The following is a 24,585-nucleotide window of genomic DNA, read 5'->3' on the forward strand; positions in this document are numbered from 1 at the left end:
GTTGGGATAAAACCACACTTTAAACCGATTTAGTAGAAGTGTTCTGATTTTGTATTTTGAATACTAATCTCTGTATAACTATATATCTGATCTCTATATAAATTTTCTACAACTGTCCGTAAATTTCTGCTTGTGTTGCGAAAATGGCCGTTCTTTTTTTCATGTTTTAGCATCCGGGAATCACCGTCAACTATTACCTCAGAGGATGATATGTATAAGTGTAAGTGAAGTGTAGTACAGTCTCAGGTCTTTGAATGTACAGTGTAGTACATTTTTGAGACTTGTGGTTAATTGAAACCCGACCACCGAGGAACACCGGCATCCACGATCTAGTATTCAAATCCGTATAAAAGTAACTGCCTTTACTAGGATTTGAACGTTGGAACTCTTGATTTCGAGATCAGCTGATTTGCTAAGACGCGTTCACTACTAGACCAACCCGGTGGGAGTTTTGGTTATCTGACTTGAGTAAACTAAACATCCCTACCATCACCAGTGTACAATGGTTTTATTTAGTTCCCAGCCGCTCATTCTGCGACACTGGAGTAAGCTTCAATATTGAACACTTAATTGTATTTTACGCCATAGGACCCCCTGTCCAGTTATATAGAGATCAGTGCTGCTCCTCAAGAATCATCAACAGTAACATACTCACAAAACTGTCGTTATTTTTGCTTTATTGATGATCAATTGTTATGATTTAGTTGATTGATTTTATTTATATTTTAATATTAATTTATATGCAGAATTATCCTCCTGAACATGGCTGAATAGCTGAAAACGTTCAAGGAAACGTACTAATTGATTGATAAGGTGATTTCAATATTACATTTAAATGTAATATTTGTGCTATGTTTACAAAATTCAGTATTATGTAAGTGTTTGCCGATAAATTATTATCTACAGACTAAACTAATTGACCATTTGTCTCTAATACATGCTAAAAACTTCCAGTTAAAAGCCAACATTATGTAACTTTGATGAGCCCTGTGAAGTGATTTATTAAACACTCCTTTGGCAATAGCATATTATTGGGTGGCAGTCAAAACCTGCTAAGTCTTTTCCAGGAGAGCTAAAAGTTATCCTCATTATTAATGTAGCTCTGCTGTTAACATGACATAGCATACATTCATAATTTTTCAGATGTTATTAAGTTGCAGTGTTCTCAAAATATTATAAAACTGTGATAACCATTTTTACTTTGTAAATAAGACTTAGCAGATTTTGCAATGCCACCGAAGCAGTTTTTTCTAATGCACTATAAGAAGGAAATTTAGCCGATAAAAGATCATAATAGCAGTAAAATTGTTTATAGTTAAAAATTACAAGTTGTACAGAAGAAAATTGAATACTTGTATGATAACTTTTTAAACATTTTTTCTTAACTTCACTATACATACCAAACTTAAAGTACTGAATGCACATAAAAAACTTAAATTAAACAATTAAAGAAAAGAATAATGAAGAAAATATTAAAAACAGAGGTAGTAGAACTTGCAAAACCATGAGAATTTGAACTCCTTGAATAATTATTACTTATGATTTAAGCTGTCATAGAATGAGTGGTAATTGGCTGAAATGAATGATTTAAGCTGTTGAAGATGGTTGTACTTTTGTTTTGTAATTTTTCTAGTCTGAGTATAATGCTTTCAAAAACTTTGAATTTTCATCGCCAAATTTATTGACTGCCTAGGAAGAGGCTTCCACTCATCATCATGTTTTAATTTATAAAAAATTCCATCTGAACTGTATCTTGTAGATCTGACATCAGCTACATTTGGATCTCCTGCACTATGTCCTGGCCTAATTGACGATACATAATTTAATCCTGAGTAGTCTTAGAAGAACCTATGTCATCAACCAACGTCATCACCTGATGACATGGTAAGGCTTACCATCAACTCTGGCAGTTTTTCAGATATCAATATACTGTGCTGGTGCGTAGATATATCTGTTCTTTAACCTTCTCTCAATACATGAATGTGAACTTTTTCAAGAAATTTTTGAATAATTACAATATTCAGCTTTTGACTCGGATGAAACAAAGCATTAGATAATGTCAAATAACTATTCTAATAGGTGCAACCATCACTAAATAAGATGACAGATTCACCTGATTTTACATCAATCTTCTGAGAATTATAATTGCAAACAACAGAAAATTCTTGGAATGTGATACCACCTTCTGATTTGTGCCATAAGCAAAATAACTGTCCTTTGTTTTATTATTATAAAACGTAAAATTATGCACTCAGAGTTTCAGTTTGTAATAAAGAGCTGAAACTGGTTTGATGCCAAAAGCACTTTTTCTAAATCCATTGTGAACACATGAACCCCCATCACCATCAAAGTATCTTGTTCTTTCTCTTTCTTAGCATCCTTTTCATATTTTATGTAGTTTTTATAATCCTCTTCAGTTGGTTTCCTAATTTATAACAGGTACACAGATCACACCGATCCTTTCTTGGCAGATACACATTAAGTCTAAGCTTTTTCAACATTTTCACAAACATCTTGAATCTCAAATGTGTTCTTTCTTGTGACTGGCACACTTCTTTATAAAATTTGAACAATTCCATCTTTGAATTCCAAACTGTTTCAAAGTTTAGTTTCCCAGCATCATGATGACAATAATGGGATTCCATTTTGAGAAAGTCCTTCAAAAATTCTTCCAGATGATTCTTTTGCTCTATAGGTTTCTTATCTGGCACAAGACAACTTCTTTTAGATTTTCCAGACAAACAAGAGTGTTCATTAACCTGATCATCTGAGTCGCCTTCAAAAACCTCCTGGTTTGTGGGCAAATTTTTGTTATTTTAAATCCATGATGAGACTGACCACCTTCCCAATCCTAGTGTTTAAAAACGGATAGTTTTAGAAACTCTTAATTTTACTCCATTCAGTTCTAAGTGAAAATTATAGCTATATGTTTTTTGAGAAACTTCATTCCGTTTATTTTTCTTATCTTTTGCCAGGTATACATCTATCTACTGAAGTTGTAGCATATATTTTTTTCCCTCCAGTCAAGATTTTTCCAAAATTGCTTGAAAATCATTTTTCTTTTATGTTCTCCAATAGTTCTACACTTCAGTTTGTAGTTCCTAAACTCAATTTACAGTTGCAAGATTGTTTCAGTTTTCTTGGTTCTTTTTCTTGACTATACTCCCATTTTCCTGAAACATTGTTTTATAAACCGTTATAATTAATTACTTTATCTCTACTACTTTTATGTATATTTCTTTTCCAAGACCATGGTTTGTATGAATGATTACTTAGTTCAGAATTCTGCAATTCTTCCAGTGTTTCTGAACCATCTTCAAGGTCCAACTTTTCCACTACTTCACTATTTTCAATATTATTTACCAGTAGCTGATCTTGAACTTCTTGGATATTTGAGACTAAATTTTCAATTTCTATATTCTCTTCTAACTGGTTTGTAATTGGTGTCTCAAAGTAATCCATATCTTTAAACTTGTTATCAGAGAAAGTGGCATTTTTTACATAAGTATAATAATCAAAGACCATTGTAGAAATATTTAAATCTTCAGAGATTTCTATATTGCATTCACTGGTCAATAATACAGGATCATTTAAGCAAGTCAAAGTTTTGTTACACTCATTATTAGTAACAGTGGCATAAGTTAAACAAGTAGTAGCTGGGTTAAGATTATCATTTGATTCAGTTAATATTTCATCTACCACACTCTTACCTGGGTCTATCATGCTACTGAAATATCTAGAAAATTTTCCCTATCCACAGCAATGCAAATAGACATGTTACTTATATATAAATTTTCAATGTTTTCTGTTCCTGTTATTTCATTTTGTACAGAATTTTCTTCCACTGCAATGTTTTCTGCTATTTCAACTAGTTTTTTACATTGGTCACTCACATTTAATGGATAATCTATTCTGTAACAGAAGAACATAAACTGATAATTGCACTGGCAATTAATCTTTAAAATACAAAGGAAGGGAAAGACAATTTTACAGCATATAATAATATTGGAAAAAATTCGCTGTCTTGTAAAATAGTAAGCTTTTAAATCAGTACCTGTAAATATAGATTTCAAATTATTTGGTTGTACTTGTGAAACTGGCTGATAAACAATTTGTGAGGACTTTACAGTTTATTACTTTAGACTGTGAAACTGTAGCTACAATATTACTTTATTACATTCTCAGCAATAAAGTAAAGATTCAGAAAAAAACCATTGAAAATTCTTAAGATTTAATTATGAATAATTTAAACCTGCTAAGTCTCTAAAAGATTACCAAGAGAACACTCAAACCCTGCTATATCTAAACACATTTACTTAATTAAACAAAGCAAAATACCTTTTAATAATGTTGAATATTTGTTTGAGCTTGTTTAATGGTACCAAAATAAACTGTAAGAATAATCAAATTTCTTAATTAGAGAAATAATTAACTACCATGCAAAGAACATTATACCACATACCAGACTTAGTAGTATTATACAATTTTATAAAAGATAGATTTTATAAAAGAAGACATAGCAGTTTTTTAAACTTCCCATAGAATGTGCTACTGATCAGAAAAGAAGTTACTATCATTATAGAGTTTAGAAACAATAAGAAAGGAATCAAAAGATGCAAAAATCTCATTTTCAATATAATTTAGACTTAGTGATTTTTAACTGCCAAGCAACGATATAATTCTTGCTAATGGTGATTAAGTTTTTATATATAACTTCAACAGGATATTAAGCTCCCTCAATGAAATATAAACAAAAAGGCACAACACTGGACCAAAAGGTTCCATTTTCATCCCCTTTCTAGTACAGGACAAAAGCTAGAACAAAAGCAGCTTCATAAATGTTAATTACTTTTTAAATGTAACAGAAAGGGATTTTGGTTACAGTAAAATATTTATGTACATTTCTAGTCAAAATGCTTTAATAAACTACAATCTTAGTAAAAAAAAATAATTTTTATTTTATTTTTGTGATTACATGATTCTATTTTAATCTTAAAAAGAAAAAAAAAATTTTTTTTGAGAATGTTAGTAAGAGATAAATGTAATACATGAAAAAGAAAGGCAGAATTTAAAAAAAAAAAAAAAAAAAAAAAACTTTAAAAGGCATCCAAGATTTCATTTGTTTTGTTTCATTCTTCAAGTGTTTGTAAAATCAGTTTGGCTCTTCCAGTATTATGTATAAACCAATGAATATAAAATGAGATAGATATTCTTCCCCTGCATTTAAAGGCAAAGATATGAAAAAAGTTTATTAAAAATTGATCAAATAAGATTTATAGTTTATATACATGAATAATCAGTTTAACACTATTTAGAAAAATAATTCATTTTTTTATTTATTTTATAATTCATTTTTCCAAATATGACCATTATTTTTCATTTTAAGTTAGCTCTTCTTAATAATTTTTTGCATAATTACAAAATCTTAAAATTTATTTTAATGATTTCCAGATGTGCATGTCTACCATGTTGCTGTAAAAGTTCAAAATCAGATACTGAAGCTATTATTGTGGATGATAATTGTTGTAGCTGTAATTATGCTGCTCTACGTAGTATGGTTTCTGCTGGTGATGTATCAATAGAGTATGCAACTTATCATGTTGATGTTGGTGAGACTCCATTTTTTGTTGCTATTGATTACAAGAAGAGAAAAGTGGTTTTAAGTATACGTGGAACTCTTTCAATGAAGGTATTTTTGCACATCTTCTTATAAATAATTTTAATTTTATATTTTGTTTTAAAACACACACTTGCACACAATCATGTGTATTTACAAACTTTATTAAATCACTGGCTGATAATGGTAGAACTTTCATTAAAAAAAATTAATTTGATCTCTGTAAAATTGAAAGGAACAAGAGAAGAATCTAATATACAATGTGAGAAGATTTTTCAAAAGAATGTTTAATTTATTATCTGTTTGTATTGTGTTGTTCATAGAAAGGGTAACGTATATTATTTTTAGGTTATATATGTTAAGCTTCATGTACAATTTGTATTTATTTTTAAAACATGTTAAATTGATTTAGAATCTGCCACTTCCATAACACCTTTATTGGTTACTCATTGTAGCTATTACTATCATGAATTACCTATTTAATCAGTAATATTTGTGGAATGAGTCGAGTTCTGGACGGCACTGAGTACAGACGTGTGTTCTTAGCTCTGCGTTTTTATGCTTTTTGACCGGTATTTTTGGATATTTTATTAGATTTGGACATTGGAATCTTTAGTGGTATGGTTAATGGACATATGTGTGAAATATTTTGAGTTTTGGTCACGGATTAATTAAGTTATTAGACTTTTTTTTTAAAAAACAAAGTTTTGAGAATAGTGAAGTAATTTTACAGTGCTGCGGAATTTTTGGATAACAGCGAAGGACCGTAGTGTAGTGGAATTGCTGTTAAGAGTAATAACAAGTCAATTCATACTTTTAGAGTGAGTTAAAAAAAAAAAAATATATTCTAAATAAGTTTTTTTTAGTGTTTAAAGTCTACATATATTAGCTTATATAGAGTGAACATTTTATAAGTTGAACGACAAGCTTTGTCTTGCTCGTTACGTCATTGGCAAGCTAGTAAACAAGGACTTGGAGAATTTTCACAAACTTTATAGTATACTGTCAGAATTTTTCTAAGTGTTTGGAAGCACTTTATACGGACAATTCCTTTTCCTCTATATCTCCTACAGTTTATACAATAGAAGAAAAATTCCTTAACTTCTTTCCGAACCCAAAGATTTCCTACCCTTTGACCCCCCAAAATTTTTGGACCTCAGATTTCGACAGATACATTTTACTTCCCCCGATCCCCCCCCAAAATAAATTTTTGGGGGAACCTGCCCGTGTGGGGTGTTGTTGGATTCGGAATCGTCCCCTGATTCTGAATCCATACAATGAGGAGACGTAGCTCACTTCCCGTGGAAGATACAACCTCCCAAGTGGCTGGGCACTCGCGGGGAAGTTCTGGAATGAGGGAGAGCGTTACTGAGGGTACAGAAGACATGGAGACCACAACACTCAGCCAAGACAAGGCCAAATGGAAGACAATAGAGGGTAGAGGTGCCAAGAGGGCAAGAGCGGGATCGTCCGAAGAAGAGAAGGCCCCTCCTAATCTAAAAGAAGTCACCTATAGATTGGGAAATGCACTGTTGCAACTAAGACATTTGACCGGCAAGGCAAGTGCCACAGCGATAAAGGCCCACGAGAGAAAACTTACAGAGATTTACAAGGAACTACAAAGGATAAGTGAGGAAACACCTGACATGAATTCCCAGAGTATATAAATTAAGGGCTATCATAGGAATGAGATGTCGGATATATTGGACGTTGATTTGTCAGACGAACAGTTAATAGAAAGACTGCCCACCCGATGGTCAACTTGGGTGATGAATCGACTCACCCAAAAAAATACTTTGAAACCGGGAGATGATAACTGCATCTTCGTAGACCTGAATGGACTGAGGCCGAACAGCCAGTATGCTGGGACTACACCGGGAGCAATGGTGTTACAAGAATCTACGATCCTTGAGGAAGGGAAAATTACTACTAATGCTACAAGATATGTGGTGATTTACGACTCCAGCGAGGGTGAGAAGGCTATGGCCTCTCACATCATAAAAGCTCTTCGAAGAGTGGTGGGAAGGCCTGAGTCAGCGGCCTAATCTGGGAGATCACGGAAGAGCGAGGTCCAGGTCTGCTTCAGCTAGAAGGGGAACCCCACCGGTTATAGAAAGTAAAACCGTGATACTTAAGGCTCCGGGAAAATCTTATGCTGACCTCCTGAAGACAATGAAAGAGAAGGTCAAGGTGGAGGAAGCTGGTGAAATATTGTCTATCAAGAAGGGTAGAGATCAGCAGCTTGAAATCAGAATAAATGGATCGCAGAAAGCGGGGGAATTTTCCTCCCTGCTAAAAAATAGAGCAGAGGACCTAAAAGTTAATATTAGAACAAAGGGGGATCGCAGAACGGTGGTTCATGTAAAGGATATGCTGTGCGACACCAAGGAATGTGAGGTCAAGGAGGCGGGAGAAAAAGTATTGGGTACGGGGGAAAGTTTTCAGATTACATCCCTCAGGGAGGCGTATGGAAACAAAATGAACGCCACGGTGGTTACCACACAAAAGAATGCAGTAAAACTTATTGCATCAAGGCTAAGAGTAGGATGGGTGTGTTGCCGGACATACATCCGGACGGAAATCGAGAGGTGTTACCGCTGCTGGGGTACCGGGCATAGTAGAAGAGAATGTCGAGGTCCAGACCGCTCGGACTTATGCTTTAACTGTAGGAAACCTGGCCATGAAATCAGAGACTGTAAGGAGGCAACACGATGCCTGGAATGTAATAGTACGTTGCACAGGACTGGCAGTACGAGTTGTGATAAAAGTCATGAATAGAGTGATCCTAATTAATAATAATAGAAGTCGCTTGTCTTGTGATCTGTCTGAAGAAATTGCAACAAGGTACGATGCCAACTTCTTGGTGGCCACGGAACCAAATGTGTACTTAGCGGCCAGGGGACAATGGGTGACTGACAGGAATGGGGATGTGGCCATCAGGAGGATTGCAGGCAATGTGGACTACAAACTGTATCATAGGGGTGATGGTATTGTAGCTGTAGAGTTAAGCAATATAATAATAATAGGAATTTACATTAGTCCTAATTGTACTACGGAAGCCTTTAAAAATAGACTTTTTGACTTACAGCAAGTCATGACGCGCTCCTGTAAGAGAACGCTTGTCCTAGGCGATTTCAATTGTAAGACAGCGCTAGCTGGTACGGCCTACACGAATATTAGAGGAACTGCTTGAGGCTATTGGCGCGAATTGTGTTAACGACGGGACCGCCACTTATAGCGCAAGAGGACATAATTCGATAATTGATTTGGTTATAATCGACAGTAAGATCCGTACTGACTCAATTGACTTTGAGGTCCTTACCGAAGAAACTGCTAGTTACCATAGGGCCATTTTAGTCACCCTTAGAGAGTACCCACCAGGAAGAAGACAGTTAAACATCTTCAGTAGAATGACAGAACAACAGATTCACCGCGTTACCAACAACGCAGCAAACAGAATCAAAAATTGTCCACAAATAACTCCCGAGGCGTTCCAGGATATAATTAAAGAGGAGACAGCTAAAATACCGCCGAGTAACAATAAATACCACCCGGTTTATTGGTGGTCTGCAGAGATAGAAGAGGAGAGAAGAATCATGCAACGATACAAAAGAGTAGCTCAGAGATTACGCGCTAGAAATAGAACGGAAGAAGAAGGTCGTCTTGCGATAGAGCAATACAGACAAGCTAGGAAAATACTCAACTTCCTTATCAAACAAGCTAAAAAAAAGAAATGGGTGGAGTTGTGTGAAGAGCTTAACGTAGATCCCTGGGGAAAGGCATTTAAAATAGTGACCAAACGTCTGGGAAGATACGTGCCGACATTGAGTGCTGAAATGTCGGCACAACAGGTTAAATTGCTATTTCCCAGAATAGAAGATCTCAATAGAGAGGTAATTGAGTGTCAGGCTGGCAGGTTCACTCAAAAGGACGTTTTGGAAGCCATCATGAAATTAAAATTAAAAAAAGTCCAGGACCGGATGGCATACCTGCCGCCATCATTAAAGACCTTGCCAGGATCATACCCTGGGAATTAGTGGATGTTGCAAGTTATGGCTTACAAAACCGTAACTTCCCCAATAGTTGGAAAGAAGCCAGAACTGTTTTCATTCCTAAAATAGGACCAAATCAAGAACAAGTAGGATACAGACCAATCACACTAATAAATAACATGGGTAAGGTAGTCGAAAGACTACTAGAAACTTGACTCAGAGAAGAAGTCGAGGAAAAAGATTGTTTACATGAGGAGCAATATGGTTTTAGAAAAGGCCGATCTACGATAAACGCGATCGACAAAGTTAAGACCTGGGCATTAAATAGTAGAAACGGCACGTGGAGAACTTGGAAAATCCCACTTATTATAATGTTGGATATAAAAAATGCTTTTGGATCTGTTCCTTGGAAAGCCATTATTGCAGCATTACAAGCCATGAATATAAGTGATTATCTAGTCAACCAGATTAATCAATACCTTTACCATAGATTCATTGAGGTTAAAACGTTAGAAGGAAAATCCACATTTGAGATATTTGGAGGAGTTCCACAAGGATCAGTCCTTGGGCCTATACTGTGGAATATTTTTTATGACAAAATTTTTAGATTGGATTATCCCGAGGGGGTTTTTGTTGTTGGATATGCTAATGACATTGCCATCCTAGTGGAAGACAGAGAAGTTAATAACCTAGAGGATAAAGCAAATCAGGCGTTACGAATAATTGATGAATGGCTGGTAGGAAGCATGCTACAGATATCCCCTAACAAATCCTGTTGTTTGGTGTTTTCAGGTAGAAGACCTATTAGAAACCTCAATATAAACATTAGAGGAGAGAGAATTAAGGAGGTCAAAGAAGCAAAGTATTTAGGTTTTCTTTTGGATAAAAGCCTAAGATTTAGCAAACACATAGAGATGATTTGTAAGAAGGTCACTCCTTTGATTAAGGCATTGAGGATTCTTTTCCAGAACCATGGTACACTGAAAATGGTAATAAGGAGACTGATAACTGCGGCTACCACGTCAGCAATTTTATATGAGGCCCCGATATGGGGAGATACAATGAATATTCAGAGAAACAAAACAAAATTAAAAAGAGTACACAGGCTTGCTTTACTGCGTGTAGCCGCGGGATACAGAACAGTGTCATACGACGCGTTGTGTATATTAACGAAGGTTATACCCATTGATTTACAAATTAAAGGAAGAACACTTAGATATAGGGGTATGCCCAAAGATGAGGTTGAACGGCTAATTGATCAAGAGTGGTAGGATACATGGACACACTCTAGAGTTGGGGATTGGACCAGACGACTAATCCCCAACATAAATACGTGGACTAATAATAGACTAGGTAATATAGATTTTTATACCACACAACTGTTGACGAGGCATGGCTCGTTCGGCCATTACTTGTTTAGAATTGGAAAAAGACCTACCCCACAATGTGTGTACTGCCCAGAGACTGATGATGCGGAACACACTGTGTTTGTATGCCCAAGATGGGCTCCAAATAGAAGAGAAATTTCGGACAACGGACTTACACCTGAAAACCTCTTAAATTGGATGGTCTATAGTGACGATAACTGGGATTGGTTCCGTAGGTTTGCCGGGGAAATCTTACGCACCAAGGAAGAAGAGGACAGAAGAAGGGGTTTGTGAAATTAGGGTAGGGAGGACAGTCCCTCCGTGGAGGGCCCGTACCCCGTGGTGTGCGGGTTCCTGAGAAGGAGGGGAACTCCTGGGGAGTGTGGGACAAATAAAAGACCGAGTCCTGGTTGGCGGTGCCGCTCCTGCGGGTGCCTCGGCGCTTAGTGGGGTCGGTGCCACTGATTAGAGGCAAAGGCATAATGACCGAGACCTGGTTCCCTGCTGAGGGCATGGGGGGTGGCGTAGCCATACCCCGTCTCCGAGGCAGGGGATTAGAGGCAGGCGAATAAAATAAAATTAAAGATTCGAGACCGGGGGAGCTAACCTGCCATGCCGGGTGTACAACCGGTGGGCGGGGGACGCTCCCTTAGAGTAAAAGGACACTCTCCCCGACTGAGTATACTTAAATGGATATCCGGTCGGCGAGAGTAGGGGAAAAAAAAAAATATTTGTGGAAAATGTTTTGGTAAGAAAGTTGATTGTTGTACAGTATTCAATGTTTTATGTCCTTAATTCTTGTTAATGTTTCAATAAAACATTATAGAAAAATAAAATATTTTCAGCGTTATTGTACTTTCACATTTATTTTAAGATATGTGAACTGATTTGGTCTTAAAAAATATTATTAGCAAAATTTATTAATACTGTACGAGGGTGATTTGAAAAGTCCATGAAAAGTCCAGGAGATGGCACACCAGTGCAAATTGAGGGCATTTTCAGTTAGTAGCATCTTTTGGAAGAATGCACATGAAGTTTCTACTTGGTCAATTAATTTGTCTATGTTTGGCATCTGTTTGAAACGAGAAAGTCGACTGATTTAAAAAAAAAAAAAATGAAGGAGAGTTTCCTGTGTTGATTAAACATTACTTTACCAAGGGCAAATCATTTTAGGAGATTAAAGAAAAACTTGATAAATATTATGGTGAATCGGCACTTTCAATTAGAACAATTTATGAGTGATTTCAAAATTTTCTAAGTTGTAATATGAGGACAAGTGATGCCTCATTGATCTAAACTGTTTAGATCAATACTCCAGAAATGATTGATAAAATTCAGGATATAGTGTTGGATGATTGAACAGTGAAGGTGCATGAAATTGCTAATGCTATGGCCATCTCGACTGAACAGGAGCACATTTTACATCAACACTTGAACATGAAAAGGCTATATGTAAGATGGGTGTTGCAATTGCTCACATTTGAAATGAAATGTGTGAGGTATACCATGAGCGGTTTTCAGCTGTTTCAGCAAAATCCATGGGATTTTAAGCTCATTTCTTCATGGTAGATGAAACAAGGATACACTGCTGCACACCTGAGACCAAAAAAAAATTCAAACAAACAGTTGCCAGTGGTGATTCTGCACCAAAGAAGGTGAAGAGTGTTCCTTCAGCTGGGAAGGTTACAGCGACTGTCTTTTGGGATTCACAAGGGATAATCCTCATTGACAATTGACATTTTAGCAAAAGGTTAAAAGTTACCGGCAAATACTATCCATCAGTTAATGGACTGTTTGAAAATTGAGTTGCAAGAAAAACTTCCATGACTGGCACACAAAAAAGTCCTTTTCCATCATGATAGTATACCTGCTCACTCTTCTGTAGTTGTGGCTGCAAAATTGATAGAGTTAGAGTTAAAATTTTTTCTGCATGGCCCCTATTCTTTAGATTTGGCTCCTTTGGACTACTGTTTTTCCTCAACATGAAAAAAAGGCTTTCAGGAAGGAAATTTTATTCAAATGAGGAGATGATTGCAGGAACAAATGCATATGTTGCAGAAATGGAACAATTCTATTAACTGGAAGGGTTGTACAAATTGGAACAGTTTGGATGAAATGTATAATCTTAAAAGGAGACTATGTTGAGAAATAAAAAAATTCTATCTCAAAAAATTAAGTGGTTTTAATTTTTTGCCCAGACTTTTCAACCCATCCTCACAAGAAGACACAGGTAATAAAAGTCACTACACACCATGCATGCAAGGCTTGGTACAAAAGTTAAGTTAATTTTGTATTACAGCTTGGAAGAATACTGCCCTGTGTGTGTGGAATTATCCAAGAACTAATTTCCTCTCTGAGGTAGGTCAAAAAGCTAAACTACTGGCTGAGGTGTCTATAAAGTAAAGCCAGGCCTTCTATTCCTGTTCTTAATCAGTTGATCAATCATATAACCATTTAAATGATTATGTGAAAATTATACATAGTGACAATTTTGCACTCATCTGCTATATCTATACAAGTTGTGGTTTGTCTTGTCTTTATCATTCAGATATTGTGTAAATGTAATGAAAAGTACAATAGTAGTATGTAAAAATTATGCAAATTTTTAAAAACTACATAAATATAAATTGTAAACCCTGAAAATACTCAGTAAACCTATGAGGCATGCTGGTTAGGTCTACTAGACCATTAAAGTTGGAATTATCACTAGACATAATGTCATAATGTGATTAAATTTCTCGGTCAATTTACATTTGACATATTTTCTTCATTCAATTTCTAAGCTTAATTATACTTACCATTAGCACAATGAGAACGCATCTCCTAGAGCTCAAAGTCAAATAAAATCATATGTCATTGAATACCCTCTTTTATTTGTATGATATCTTGCTACTTGATGACAATGCTTTAGTCCTTCTTACAGTATCTGTATAAACATTTTGACTCATTAATATCTCCACCACATGCTTTGTCAAATAGTTTACTCATATTCTGTTTCAAGGAGTCTCATAGTGATCATCTCCTAAAAATATCTTTACAGGTAGAGAAATTCCCAATCTTTGGCTTGCTGTGAAATATATTTCATACATACAATTTACTAATTAATTTTAAAGCTAAAAAAATAAGAAAAATTAAAAGTTGATATACCTCTCAAAAAAATAGCCAACCCAGTGTATATCACAACCCATTAATTTTGTTTTCCTCAAATTGAAAGTTTTGTAATGATGTTTTAATGAAATATACATAATCTAAAAAGTCACAACAAAGCAATTGCCTCATCATAACACCATAACTACTCAGAAACACTTAGTTGCCATGAAGAAGCTATATGCCATAAGAAACCACATAAAACTGTGTAAAGAGAATAATAATGATAATTCAGTCGAATGATTTTTTTATTTAAATGCTACTCTTGTGTATGTTTTTAAAGAATATTTCTATTATTTTATTCTACAATTAATGGACTGCCTTTTTTTATGTATTTACGAGTTATATTCCCATGTGTTAAATTACCATTTCAAAATATATTTTTTTCTTTGATAACAGGATGTAATAACAGATTTAAATGCAGAAAGTGAAACACTCCCATTAACACCTACTAGAGAAGACTGGTTGGGACATAAGGTAATATACTAATTAATTAACCTTTTTGTATTATCTGGAATTTCTCATTACACTTCACATTTATCCAGTATAAATATACTCTTTTGCTCTAGAAGGTTATCTATTAATATCAGTTTAGAACTCATTTTAATTTTGATACATATTTACTGATTTTTGTATAGTATTCAATATAACTAAAAATTTAAACTTGAAATTGTCAATGATTAAAATACATCTCCCAGTCAGGAAGTTCTGTTTTATTTCTCAGTTAGGTGTGTATTAATATTGATTATCAATACACAGAATAGATACCACATGTGAATTATTTCAACAAAAAAAAATATGTATACAGCAGAATTACCCCTTCATCTAGATCAGATGTGGTCCTTATGAATGAAGGTCCACATCTGTTTGGAAATGCCATGTTTTCTATTGTGAACATGATAAGTGTGAAGTGTAAAATACAGAAGCTTACTTGAAATAGCTTTTAATCTATGTAATAATAGAATTCAAACTCATTTCCATATAAATCTGCATTTCAGCTTACCAACCCACTAAAATAAAGGTAATATTCAGCCCTACGACTCTGACAAGTTTCTCTTGTACCTCAGATACTTTAATGTGTCACAGCCATAAAAAAGACTCAGAAAGAAAGCGTAACACAAAAAATTGATAACCTTTCTGTTATGAAACAATGACTCGTGTACACTACTTCCTACTCAATGGAGGAAATTAATTATTACTTCAGTTAAACTTAATATATTTGTATTAAATGTAAAAAAGAAGACATTTTCATAAAAAGATGCAATGTAAAAGTAAACTTCATTTTTGTTTTGTATTAATAAAAAACACTGATTCTGAAAAACACTGTAAGAAAATAATCTAATTATACTTAAAATTATATTAATGGCAACTTCATTCCAGATAAAATCATTATTATATTTTTCTTACTAAATGATATTTTTTAAATAAGCATTACTTATATTGCTTTGTTTCTCCATCTTTTTGGAGAAAACTGGTTCACTTATCTGTTAAATTGTATTACAAAATTTGTCATGTGATTGGTCAAGCTATGCGATAAGCCTGTGGATAACAACTTTAAAAAAAACAGCCAATAAAGTATGGATATAATACATATGCATATATATATATATATACACACACTGACCAAAACTCTCCATTAAAAATAGTTACTGAATGAAATTTTACTGATAATTTCAGGTTATAAAAGTAGATACAAAAAAGCTGTCTGGACAGCTAAATTTCAAATAATTTAACTTGCAGGAATGAGAGCTTAACTAGCCTGGAGTGGGAGTCTGCATGCAACTACTGGATACTTAAGATAGATTTTACTGTAGTTATCAGCTGCAACTGTTAATTATTACTTATTAACTGGATAACAAAGGTGTTCTAAAAAATGTTATCATATATAATTATTAATAGTCTCATAGTTACAAGAACTTATTTCCTTATTACAAAGTACATAATACACTTGTTATAAAACTTTAATTGGCATCTCAAATGGTAAGACTGATTGCTAATATAGATATTTTCTAATTTTGAATTTATGACATAATTATTTCATTATTAAATTTTAAAAAATATTTTATGTTTAAAAAAAATATTTGAGCATATACACTCATATCTCACTTTACGGCCTAGATACCAAACAATGTAATAATAAACAGAAATTCAGAAAATAAACATACATATTAATTAAAAAAACAAAGGAAATCATATGCACATATTTATACATATAATAAAAAAAAACATAAAATAAAATGCTTAAAAACTGTTTTTATCTGATGACAAACGTTAACATGAAGAATCACTAAGATATAATATGCTGCTATCATCACTTTTCACTGTTGTGGATTGACCCAGTTTAAAATATTGGTCCAACATTGTCTACTTCGCCTTGCTTTCTGCTTCTTTTTGCAGTGTTTTGTAACAGGTAATGGCTGAGTTTACTCCTCAAGACACTTTAGCGCTGCATTCTTCTTGGGATCATTCTGAAGAAGGATGTTCATGCCCTGCTCAAAATAACAAAGCACATTCAACAAGTTTTTTGCTGTTAGCTGTTGGCTCTGGCTCTGGCTTCTTATCAAGTACTTATTCTGTTTCTCACTGGATCAGTTCCTTGTTTGAAAGAGGTTCTCTGTCAGCATTTAGTAAATCGATTAAATCACCTTCTTCCAAATCCTCAAAACCAAGATTGTTTGCTAAGTTTAATATTTTGTCAAATTTCAGAAAGAGGATTAACTTAAGGCTCATTAATTTTTATGCATTTCTGGTCAGATTTTTTCCTAAGATGGTTCATTGTGGTTGATTTCAATTTTTTCCATGATTGGCTAATGCTGTCTACTACGACATTATTACTGTATTTTTTCCAAAACTGTTTTATCGAAGATTCACCATCGGTTTCATGAATAAGTTAACGAAATGTTCTGTGTAAATAATAAGCCTTAAAAGTTGCACCCTGATCCATTGACTGGATCAGAGCTGTTGTATTTTTGGGAAGATGCTCAGTTTCTACATCTTCAAATAATTCAGATAAATTAATTGAGTGTCCTGGAGCATTATCCAAAATGACCAATGCCTTGTTGGTCAAGTTATTGTCTTTCAAATATTTTTTTACTTCTGAGCAAAAATAATTTTTAAACCAGTCTTCAAAGGGAATCTTAGTCATCCAACCTTTCTTGTTGGATCTCCAAATGACGGGCAATTGTTTCTTGTTTAGCCCTTTAAAACAACTTGAATTTTCAGAAAGATATACTAAAAGTGGTTTTACCTTAAAATCCCCTGCAGCATTAGCACCAAAGAGCAAAGCTAATTGTTCTTTTGACACATTATTTCCAGATGCAAACTTTTCATATTTTGAAATGTAAGTTCTTTCAAGCATTCGCTTCCAATAAAGTCCTGTCTCAAGTTCTATATTGAAAACTTATTCAGGTAGGTATCCGCCTCTTTCCATAATTTTTTTCAAAATGTTGGGATATTCTTTAGCTGCATCTTCACTGGCACTAGCTCTTTCACCTTTCATTTTTAAGTGTGTAAATTGTGGTGATTTTTGAATTTTTCAAACCAACCTTGGCTTCCTTGGAATGTTACATCTTTCACAGATTCATCAGTATCCTCCCTCTAAAATTTTGAAAATACTTTTAGCCTTTTCTTGGATAGTCATTTGGCTCATTGGCATCATTCATTGATTATTGTCTTCAATCCACATATCTAATAATTTTTCCATTTTTTCCATATTGCTGCTTCATTGGCGAGTTAATTTTGAGACACTTAAAGGTGCAGCAGATAGTGAATGTGTTTTAATTTCTTCTTTTCTATCGTGAATAGTTTGAACGGTAGATTTCCCCAGTTCCATTGCATTAAAAATTTGAAACATTTTCTCAACAGCTTCAATATGATGTAAAACTTCTAGTTTGGTCTCTAGCGTGACAGATTTTCAGCTTCTCTTTTTATTTTTATCAGTATCAATCTCCAAATTCAAGAATGGTTTGGTGGCGTTATTTCCCAAAAAAGGAATGATTATATTTAAAAGAATTAATTATATATGTAAGTAACGAAAATACAGTCTTTCTATTACATATATACCTAATACCGTATGTTTACAATTCATCAATTAATTCAAACAGAAACAAAACCCAACCAGAAAACAAACAAGAATAAACACATCAAACTATGTACACTAAAGCGACAACGTGGTAAAATGTTGACAAAGGCAAAATGTAGCACTGCCGCCTAAAGGGAGAAACTGAAACTAACAGAAGCTATTGGTCGTATAATGAAACATTGTGGGCTGTAAATTGAAAAAGTACCATAATTAAAAAAGGCTGTTAGAGCGAAGTGCTGTATAAAGAACGACCATGTAGAAAGGTACAGGTGTATTTACATACCCACAACATGTTAGTACCTTAGTTAGTTCATAAAAAGCCTTCTAAGCTTTTGAATTACTAAAAAGATATTTGCTTTAAATTTTATGTTGTTATACCTGCAAAGAAAATGTACATATGCCAGTGAATAACAATTTATTATGACACAAAAGAATTTACAATTTACTATTTACTATTTCCAGAAACATTTTTTCAATTAAATATTACTGTACACTGTACATCATATTCTGTCAGTAAATGCTAAAACACTATAAACCATAAAAAATTATCTTAAAATAAAAAAGTAAGTACAAAAAATAAAATAAAGACTAATATCAGACAGTGTAAAAAATAGGTTGGTTAAATAAAGAGGAAAACATTATGGCTGAATGATGTTAGGTGCTATAAATGTCATATATTGTATAAAAAAAAAATTCATTTCTGATATAAATATATAATAATTTCATGGACATAAGCTAAATACCAATTAAAAATTAAGTTTGGGTTTGGTCAATTGAGTTAAGTCTTGAACAAGCATTTTGAAAGTTAACACATCAACTCTATTTATATTGTACAAAAAATATTGATAACATAAATGTTGTGCAGTTAGCAATTAACATATTATGTATATACTTAATACAGATCTACACTATAAAAATCTTTTACTCTTGTGCATTAATTATACAGATTAGATTGCACAATAACATTTTTGAAAGACAGCATGCCCAGTAAAAAGCTTACTTTATTTTGTTTTTGTTGAAGGGAATGGTTCATGCAGCAGTATATATTCGTGATAAATTAAGTTCGGAAAGCATCTTAAGCCATGCATTGTCAACTAGTGTTAAAAGAGGAGGCGAAGGATTTAGTTTAGTTCTTGTTGGTCATTCACTTGGTGCTGGAACTGCTGCTATATTAGCTATATTGTTGCGGCAGACTCATCCAGATTTACAATGTTTTGCATATTCGCCTCCAGGAGGTTTACTTAGGTATTTATGTATTATATTATGTATATCATCACATTATTGTAAATTTTATTACTACTCTCAGAGGCTCTTTTTTTTAGAGTAAGAGGACTTGCCTCAAGCATTTATAGGTCTTTTAAAAGTTATTTTAAGCTATCTTCAGCCTTTCTCCTAATATTTATATGGACTGCACACTATAAGTACACAACACACCTAAGCTATAGTAATATGAAATTTAAAATAGTACTGACAGTTGAACAACGAATCATATAAAAACTGTGCCTTTGCAAACACCAATAACTTTTAAATCTCTATAGACAGTATTCTTAGTAATGAGAATTATTTGTAAAATGATTATGCTATTATGAAAAAAATAATTGCAAGACATTTATCACTGAATTAATTGATTGTTCTGTCATGTCTTTTTTTTGTTAATAATTCTGTGTTTTTGATTACATTTTCTTGAGATATTTTTTCATGTTTTCATATAGTTTTGTTGTAGTTATTAATTTTTTATTTCATTTCGTTTAGCATTCATTTTTCTGTCATAAAAGTATTGTTAGAATAAAAACAAATAGCTATTTTGTACTACAGATTATTTAAAAAATTGGTTTTAAATTAATAGTTATAAGTTATCATGATTAACTGAGGTTTTAAAAAGAAACTTATATACATTTTTAAACTGCTATGTACTGTAAACTCTGTTACATGGCAATACTAATTCCATTTCATTATCTCTCAATACCATTGTAATCTTTATTAATATGTATTACAGATACAGAAATGTTCTATACTCCCTTATAATTTACTTTTACACTAAAAGAAAACACCAAAACATAATAAATATTAACTTATAAGTAAATATTTATTGCACTTAAACTAACAATTATTTCTTCAGATAATATTCTCAGTGGAGAATTCCTGTCTGGACATGTAAGTGGTAACCCTAAAGCAAGAATAAAGCTCCTTTGAAAGTTACTCATCTTAAACAGTAAGGAAATCTTAAACAATAAAAGAAATAAAAATGCAAAGCAACTGGATCGAAGCTTAAACAACTCAACATTTAACAGTACAAGAGCAATGGCTAAGAAATTATGTTTACTCCATTAGCCACATACTACATTTATTTATTTGTTAGCTGTATTTTTTACTGTGTTAAATTTAATTATAAAATAAATGTAGTACATATAGAGAATATATATATATATATTTTTTTTTTCACCTGGAAAGGATGTGAATTGCCCTTAGAAAAAATAATTTAAGATAATTGACAAAAGATAATTTTTCCAAGCATCAGTAGGAATTAGTCTAGCTCTGTTAAGAGGGTAAAACAGATTTTTGTTAAAAAGGGGATATTTGTAAAGCCCTATATGAATTTACTGTAGATTTAATTGGCAGTAGAGTATATGGCCCATGGAAAAAACTTATTTATTTCTACTTTCTATATAGTTTAATAATTCCTTTTATTTGTAACTGCTTTTAAAGAGAATTTTCTTTATTTTTTCATATAACATTCTGTAGACAGAAAATTGTAAAAATATTACGTAATTCCTGAAATTTACAGCTAGACTATAATATTATAGTGATTGCTAGTTCAACCAAATACTTTCTCAGCTGACATCAAATGCTGATTTTGTTTTAATAAAAATTTGTGAGGAACAAACCAAGAACATGGCAGCAGCTAAGATAGCAAATTGAAAATGCATTTAACATGATACCTTTAGCTATCAGTTATTAGTTAGCATTTCACTGTGTGTTAAACCACTGCTATAGGGGTATTAATGTTAACTAATGATGGTCATTTTGAACATTTACAATTTTAAGTTAAAAAATAACGCAAGCATCACATGTTTTCTTTAATTAAATGTAGCTGTTCTAACTGTGCTCAAACAGTTTTTTGGGACACTAGTTATAATTATATTGGTGGCATATATTGCCACACAATACAATACAACTAATTCAATACAATACAACACAATACAACTAATTCTTTTTCTTTAGATTATTTAAATTAACTTTAAATATATATGTATGTTTTGTTTTAGCATGCCAGCTGTTCAGTACACAAAAAGTTTTATCACTTCTGTTGTTCTTGGAAAAGATGTAGTTCCTCGTATTGGTCTTCATCAAATGGAATCTCTAAGGGCTGATCTAATCAATGCAATACGCCGTAGTAAAGATCCAAAGGTATTAATCTTCATTCTGGATTAACCTCTGTAATATAAATGATGTATTATTATAGACAGTATGACTACAAAAGATCACAATATACAAAGTATGTAATGTATACAATATGATATAAATATGATGCAGTCTAGTTTCATTACCTACTAGTGGCACATACTCCTGTTGTCATTAATAGACATGGTTTGATTTAGTAAATAACAGCTTGAGTTCACCAGCAGGATTTGAAAATACTTATTATAATATATATTTGATTCATTAGGAACAGGAATAGGAAGCCTGGCTTTACCAGTAGCATCTCATCCACTAGGTTGGTTTTCTATGCAATCCCTGGATAAGATGTCCAAGAATTCTTAGTTTCACAAGCACAAAGGTTCGCACTCCCAAAAGGCTATGATAAAAAAATGTTACTCTCTTGTATAGCAGAAGATGCCAGCAGAATACTAAATATAGAAATAAGGCAGCTGACTCAGCCCACTGGCATTTGTCTAAGGAAAAAGACAAACGAATGAGAAAAGGGGAGAGTAAAAAAGTAGTACTGTCTCTGATCAGGTTAGTTTACTACCTCACCCAGGATCAGTTTTATGCAATAATAAAATGCAATATTTATTTATAAAAATTTATGTTAAATATTTTAAATTGTGATTTCTTGTTTTCTGCAAAAATTACATGATTCATAATTAAATATAAATATTCACTGTCTCAAAGATTTTCAGTTACATTTCTGTTTTCAAAATATAACTGGTAACTCTGTAGGTTCACAAATCTGCAAAAAACTATGTTCTGATTGGGTATGTAGACTTGGTTGTGCATATTGAAAAGCAATGAACTAATTTTTTTAATGACATCAAAACCAAAAGGTATGATTATAATTATAATGTACATTTTCTTTGATGTTTCCCAAAGAAAACATTAGTAATATCACATTCAGTTTTTTCTGTAGAATAACTGTATCGTTTAGTAAAGCTAAAAAAAAATATTTTTAATAAAGCTATCAGAATTAACTAAGGTTCTGATGTGCGCTTCCTGACAATAAGCAGAATAAATAAATTACCTCATAAAATAATGTTTTGCACTTAATCTTAATTTACAGTTTGAAGTTATACATTTCTGTTACATATACTTCATAACATATGAAGTGATTTGTTGCAATGAAAGTTTAGACAAAAATCTATGAACATAATAATATTATTTCACTTTCGCAAAAAACAATAAAAAAAAAAAATGAACATGGTTTTTTAAAATGTGAAAGCATCTTGTAGGTTGATGGTTACACAGTAACAACATAAGATGTTTCTTTTATTATATAAATTATTAAATATATTTATATTTTTAAATAAAATTAATCAAATTATGTATATATTTTTATATATAATATATTAATATATAAGGTCATAAAACTTCCCTGCAGTTAAATGTTATTGTGTTAATTCACGTTCTACACAAATAAAAAATTCTTGCTTTATGTTTATTCCAAAAATATAAACCTTATGAAATGAATTAATGTAAAATAATTATTTCTATACCGAAAAATACATGATCTGCTTGTAATAAGACAGTTAAAATAATAATATAATTAAAAAAGAAACATCATTCATTTTGATATGATTTATCAACAGCACAGTCCAACATTTGAACAACGTTTTTGTATAACTCTGTGTATCTCTGTAGAGATAAGATCTGTACATCTCAACTCTACGTTTCAATGGCATTATGAAACATATCCTATAGCATTTGGAGAGCTTTGTGTTCTGCACCATTTTGTACACATTTAGTTAAACCAACAAGGTTTAAAATTCTTGTTTTGTAGAATTGTGATTGATCCTGAACAAAACAAGAATTGTTAGGAGAAGGATTTGATGAAGATGGTTTACATGAACATATGAAAAATGCTAGAAATAAAATACCACCCCAGATGCTGTTGAATGATTTGATGAACACAAAGATAAAATTGCCAAACCATGCAAATGACAATAATTTTTAGTAATCTTCAGTTTTTATTCAGTTGAAGATTACTAAATAAATTATTTATCATTTCAATTTGATCTTTAAAATAGTATCTAAATTTTGTACTCCCCATACATTTCAAATCTTTTTTTTATCAGAAGGAGCATACCAAATTAATTTAAGACATTTTAATTTAAAATGTTAACGGTTTAATTTTAAGACACTTTTTTTGCAAAGAAAGGTAAATTGAGACAAAATACAGAAAGGCAGAGTTAAGTCACCTGTCAGGTAAGAAAGTGATAGAAAATGATATTAACATTATGGATTTTAACACTAATATAACAAATTATAACTGTGAATAACAATATTATGAGAAAAAATAATACTACTGAATGCATGGGATATATTAAGATATGATTTGATAACTTGTTCTTTTTGTAAGATTTTGCCTTTCATAATAAAAGATCAAACAAAATATTCAGTCAACTAGAAATTTGTACACTGCGTTTAAGATAATTTTTTTAACATTATTTTATCAAAACAGTGGAAGACAATATCTTGTAGTGTCCTTTGCTGTGGTTGTGCATCAATGCCGACATCAGCGGTTGAGTTAAAAGCTGATCTAACAACAATGCAAGAGTATCAAAGAGAAAAAGATACTGCCCGTGCAATGGCAGTCCATCCAAGTGATTCATCAATAGCTCTTACACTTCACCAGCCTCTCTATCCTCCAGGAACTATTATTCATGTAGTTCGACATCATCCCACCAAAACCGAGTGAGTTTTTTTATTTAATTTTATTCCATAATTGTTAATTTTATGAAAATAATTTTTTTCACACTTATTCATTGTAAAAATCGATTCTTGTGTATAAAAAAAATTTACTAAATGAGCTTTCAAAATTTTGATGAAAAAATTATTGAAGCTCTTTTAACTATTTGATCTATTGTACTCCTAATATTATTTATATTCTATATATTTTTTATTAAAAAAGAGAATTCTGGCGTTGTTAACTAAATGTAAGCGATA

At 32.5% G+C, this 24,585-nt stretch overlaps 1 protein-coding gene across 1 annotated transcript in view; it reads left to right on the plus strand.

The window, feature by feature from the left end:
* Window positions 1-24,585, plus strand: part of inaE (inactivation no afterpotential E) — a 148,814-nt gene that overhangs the window by 26,670 nt on the left and 97,559 nt on the right. Inside the window, exons 8-12 of the mRNA XM_075361887.1 lie at window positions 5,452-5,689; window positions 14,523-14,600; window positions 19,226-19,449; window positions 21,471-21,612; window positions 24,101-24,333. Coding sequence (XP_075218002.1) covers window positions 5,452-5,689; window positions 14,523-14,600; window positions 19,226-19,449; window positions 21,471-21,612; window positions 24,101-24,333 — 915 coding nt within the window. The remainder of the gene's footprint in view (window positions 1-5,451; window positions 5,690-14,522; window positions 14,601-19,225; window positions 19,450-21,470; window positions 21,613-24,100; window positions 24,334-24,585) is intronic.

The sequence above is a fragment of the Lycorma delicatula genome, chromosome 4, assembly GCF_047948215.1.
Source record: "Lycorma delicatula isolate Av1 chromosome 4, ASM4794821v1, whole genome shotgun sequence".
Lineage (NCBI taxonomy): Eukaryota > Metazoa > Arthropoda > Insecta > Hemiptera > Fulgoridae > Lycorma > Lycorma delicatula.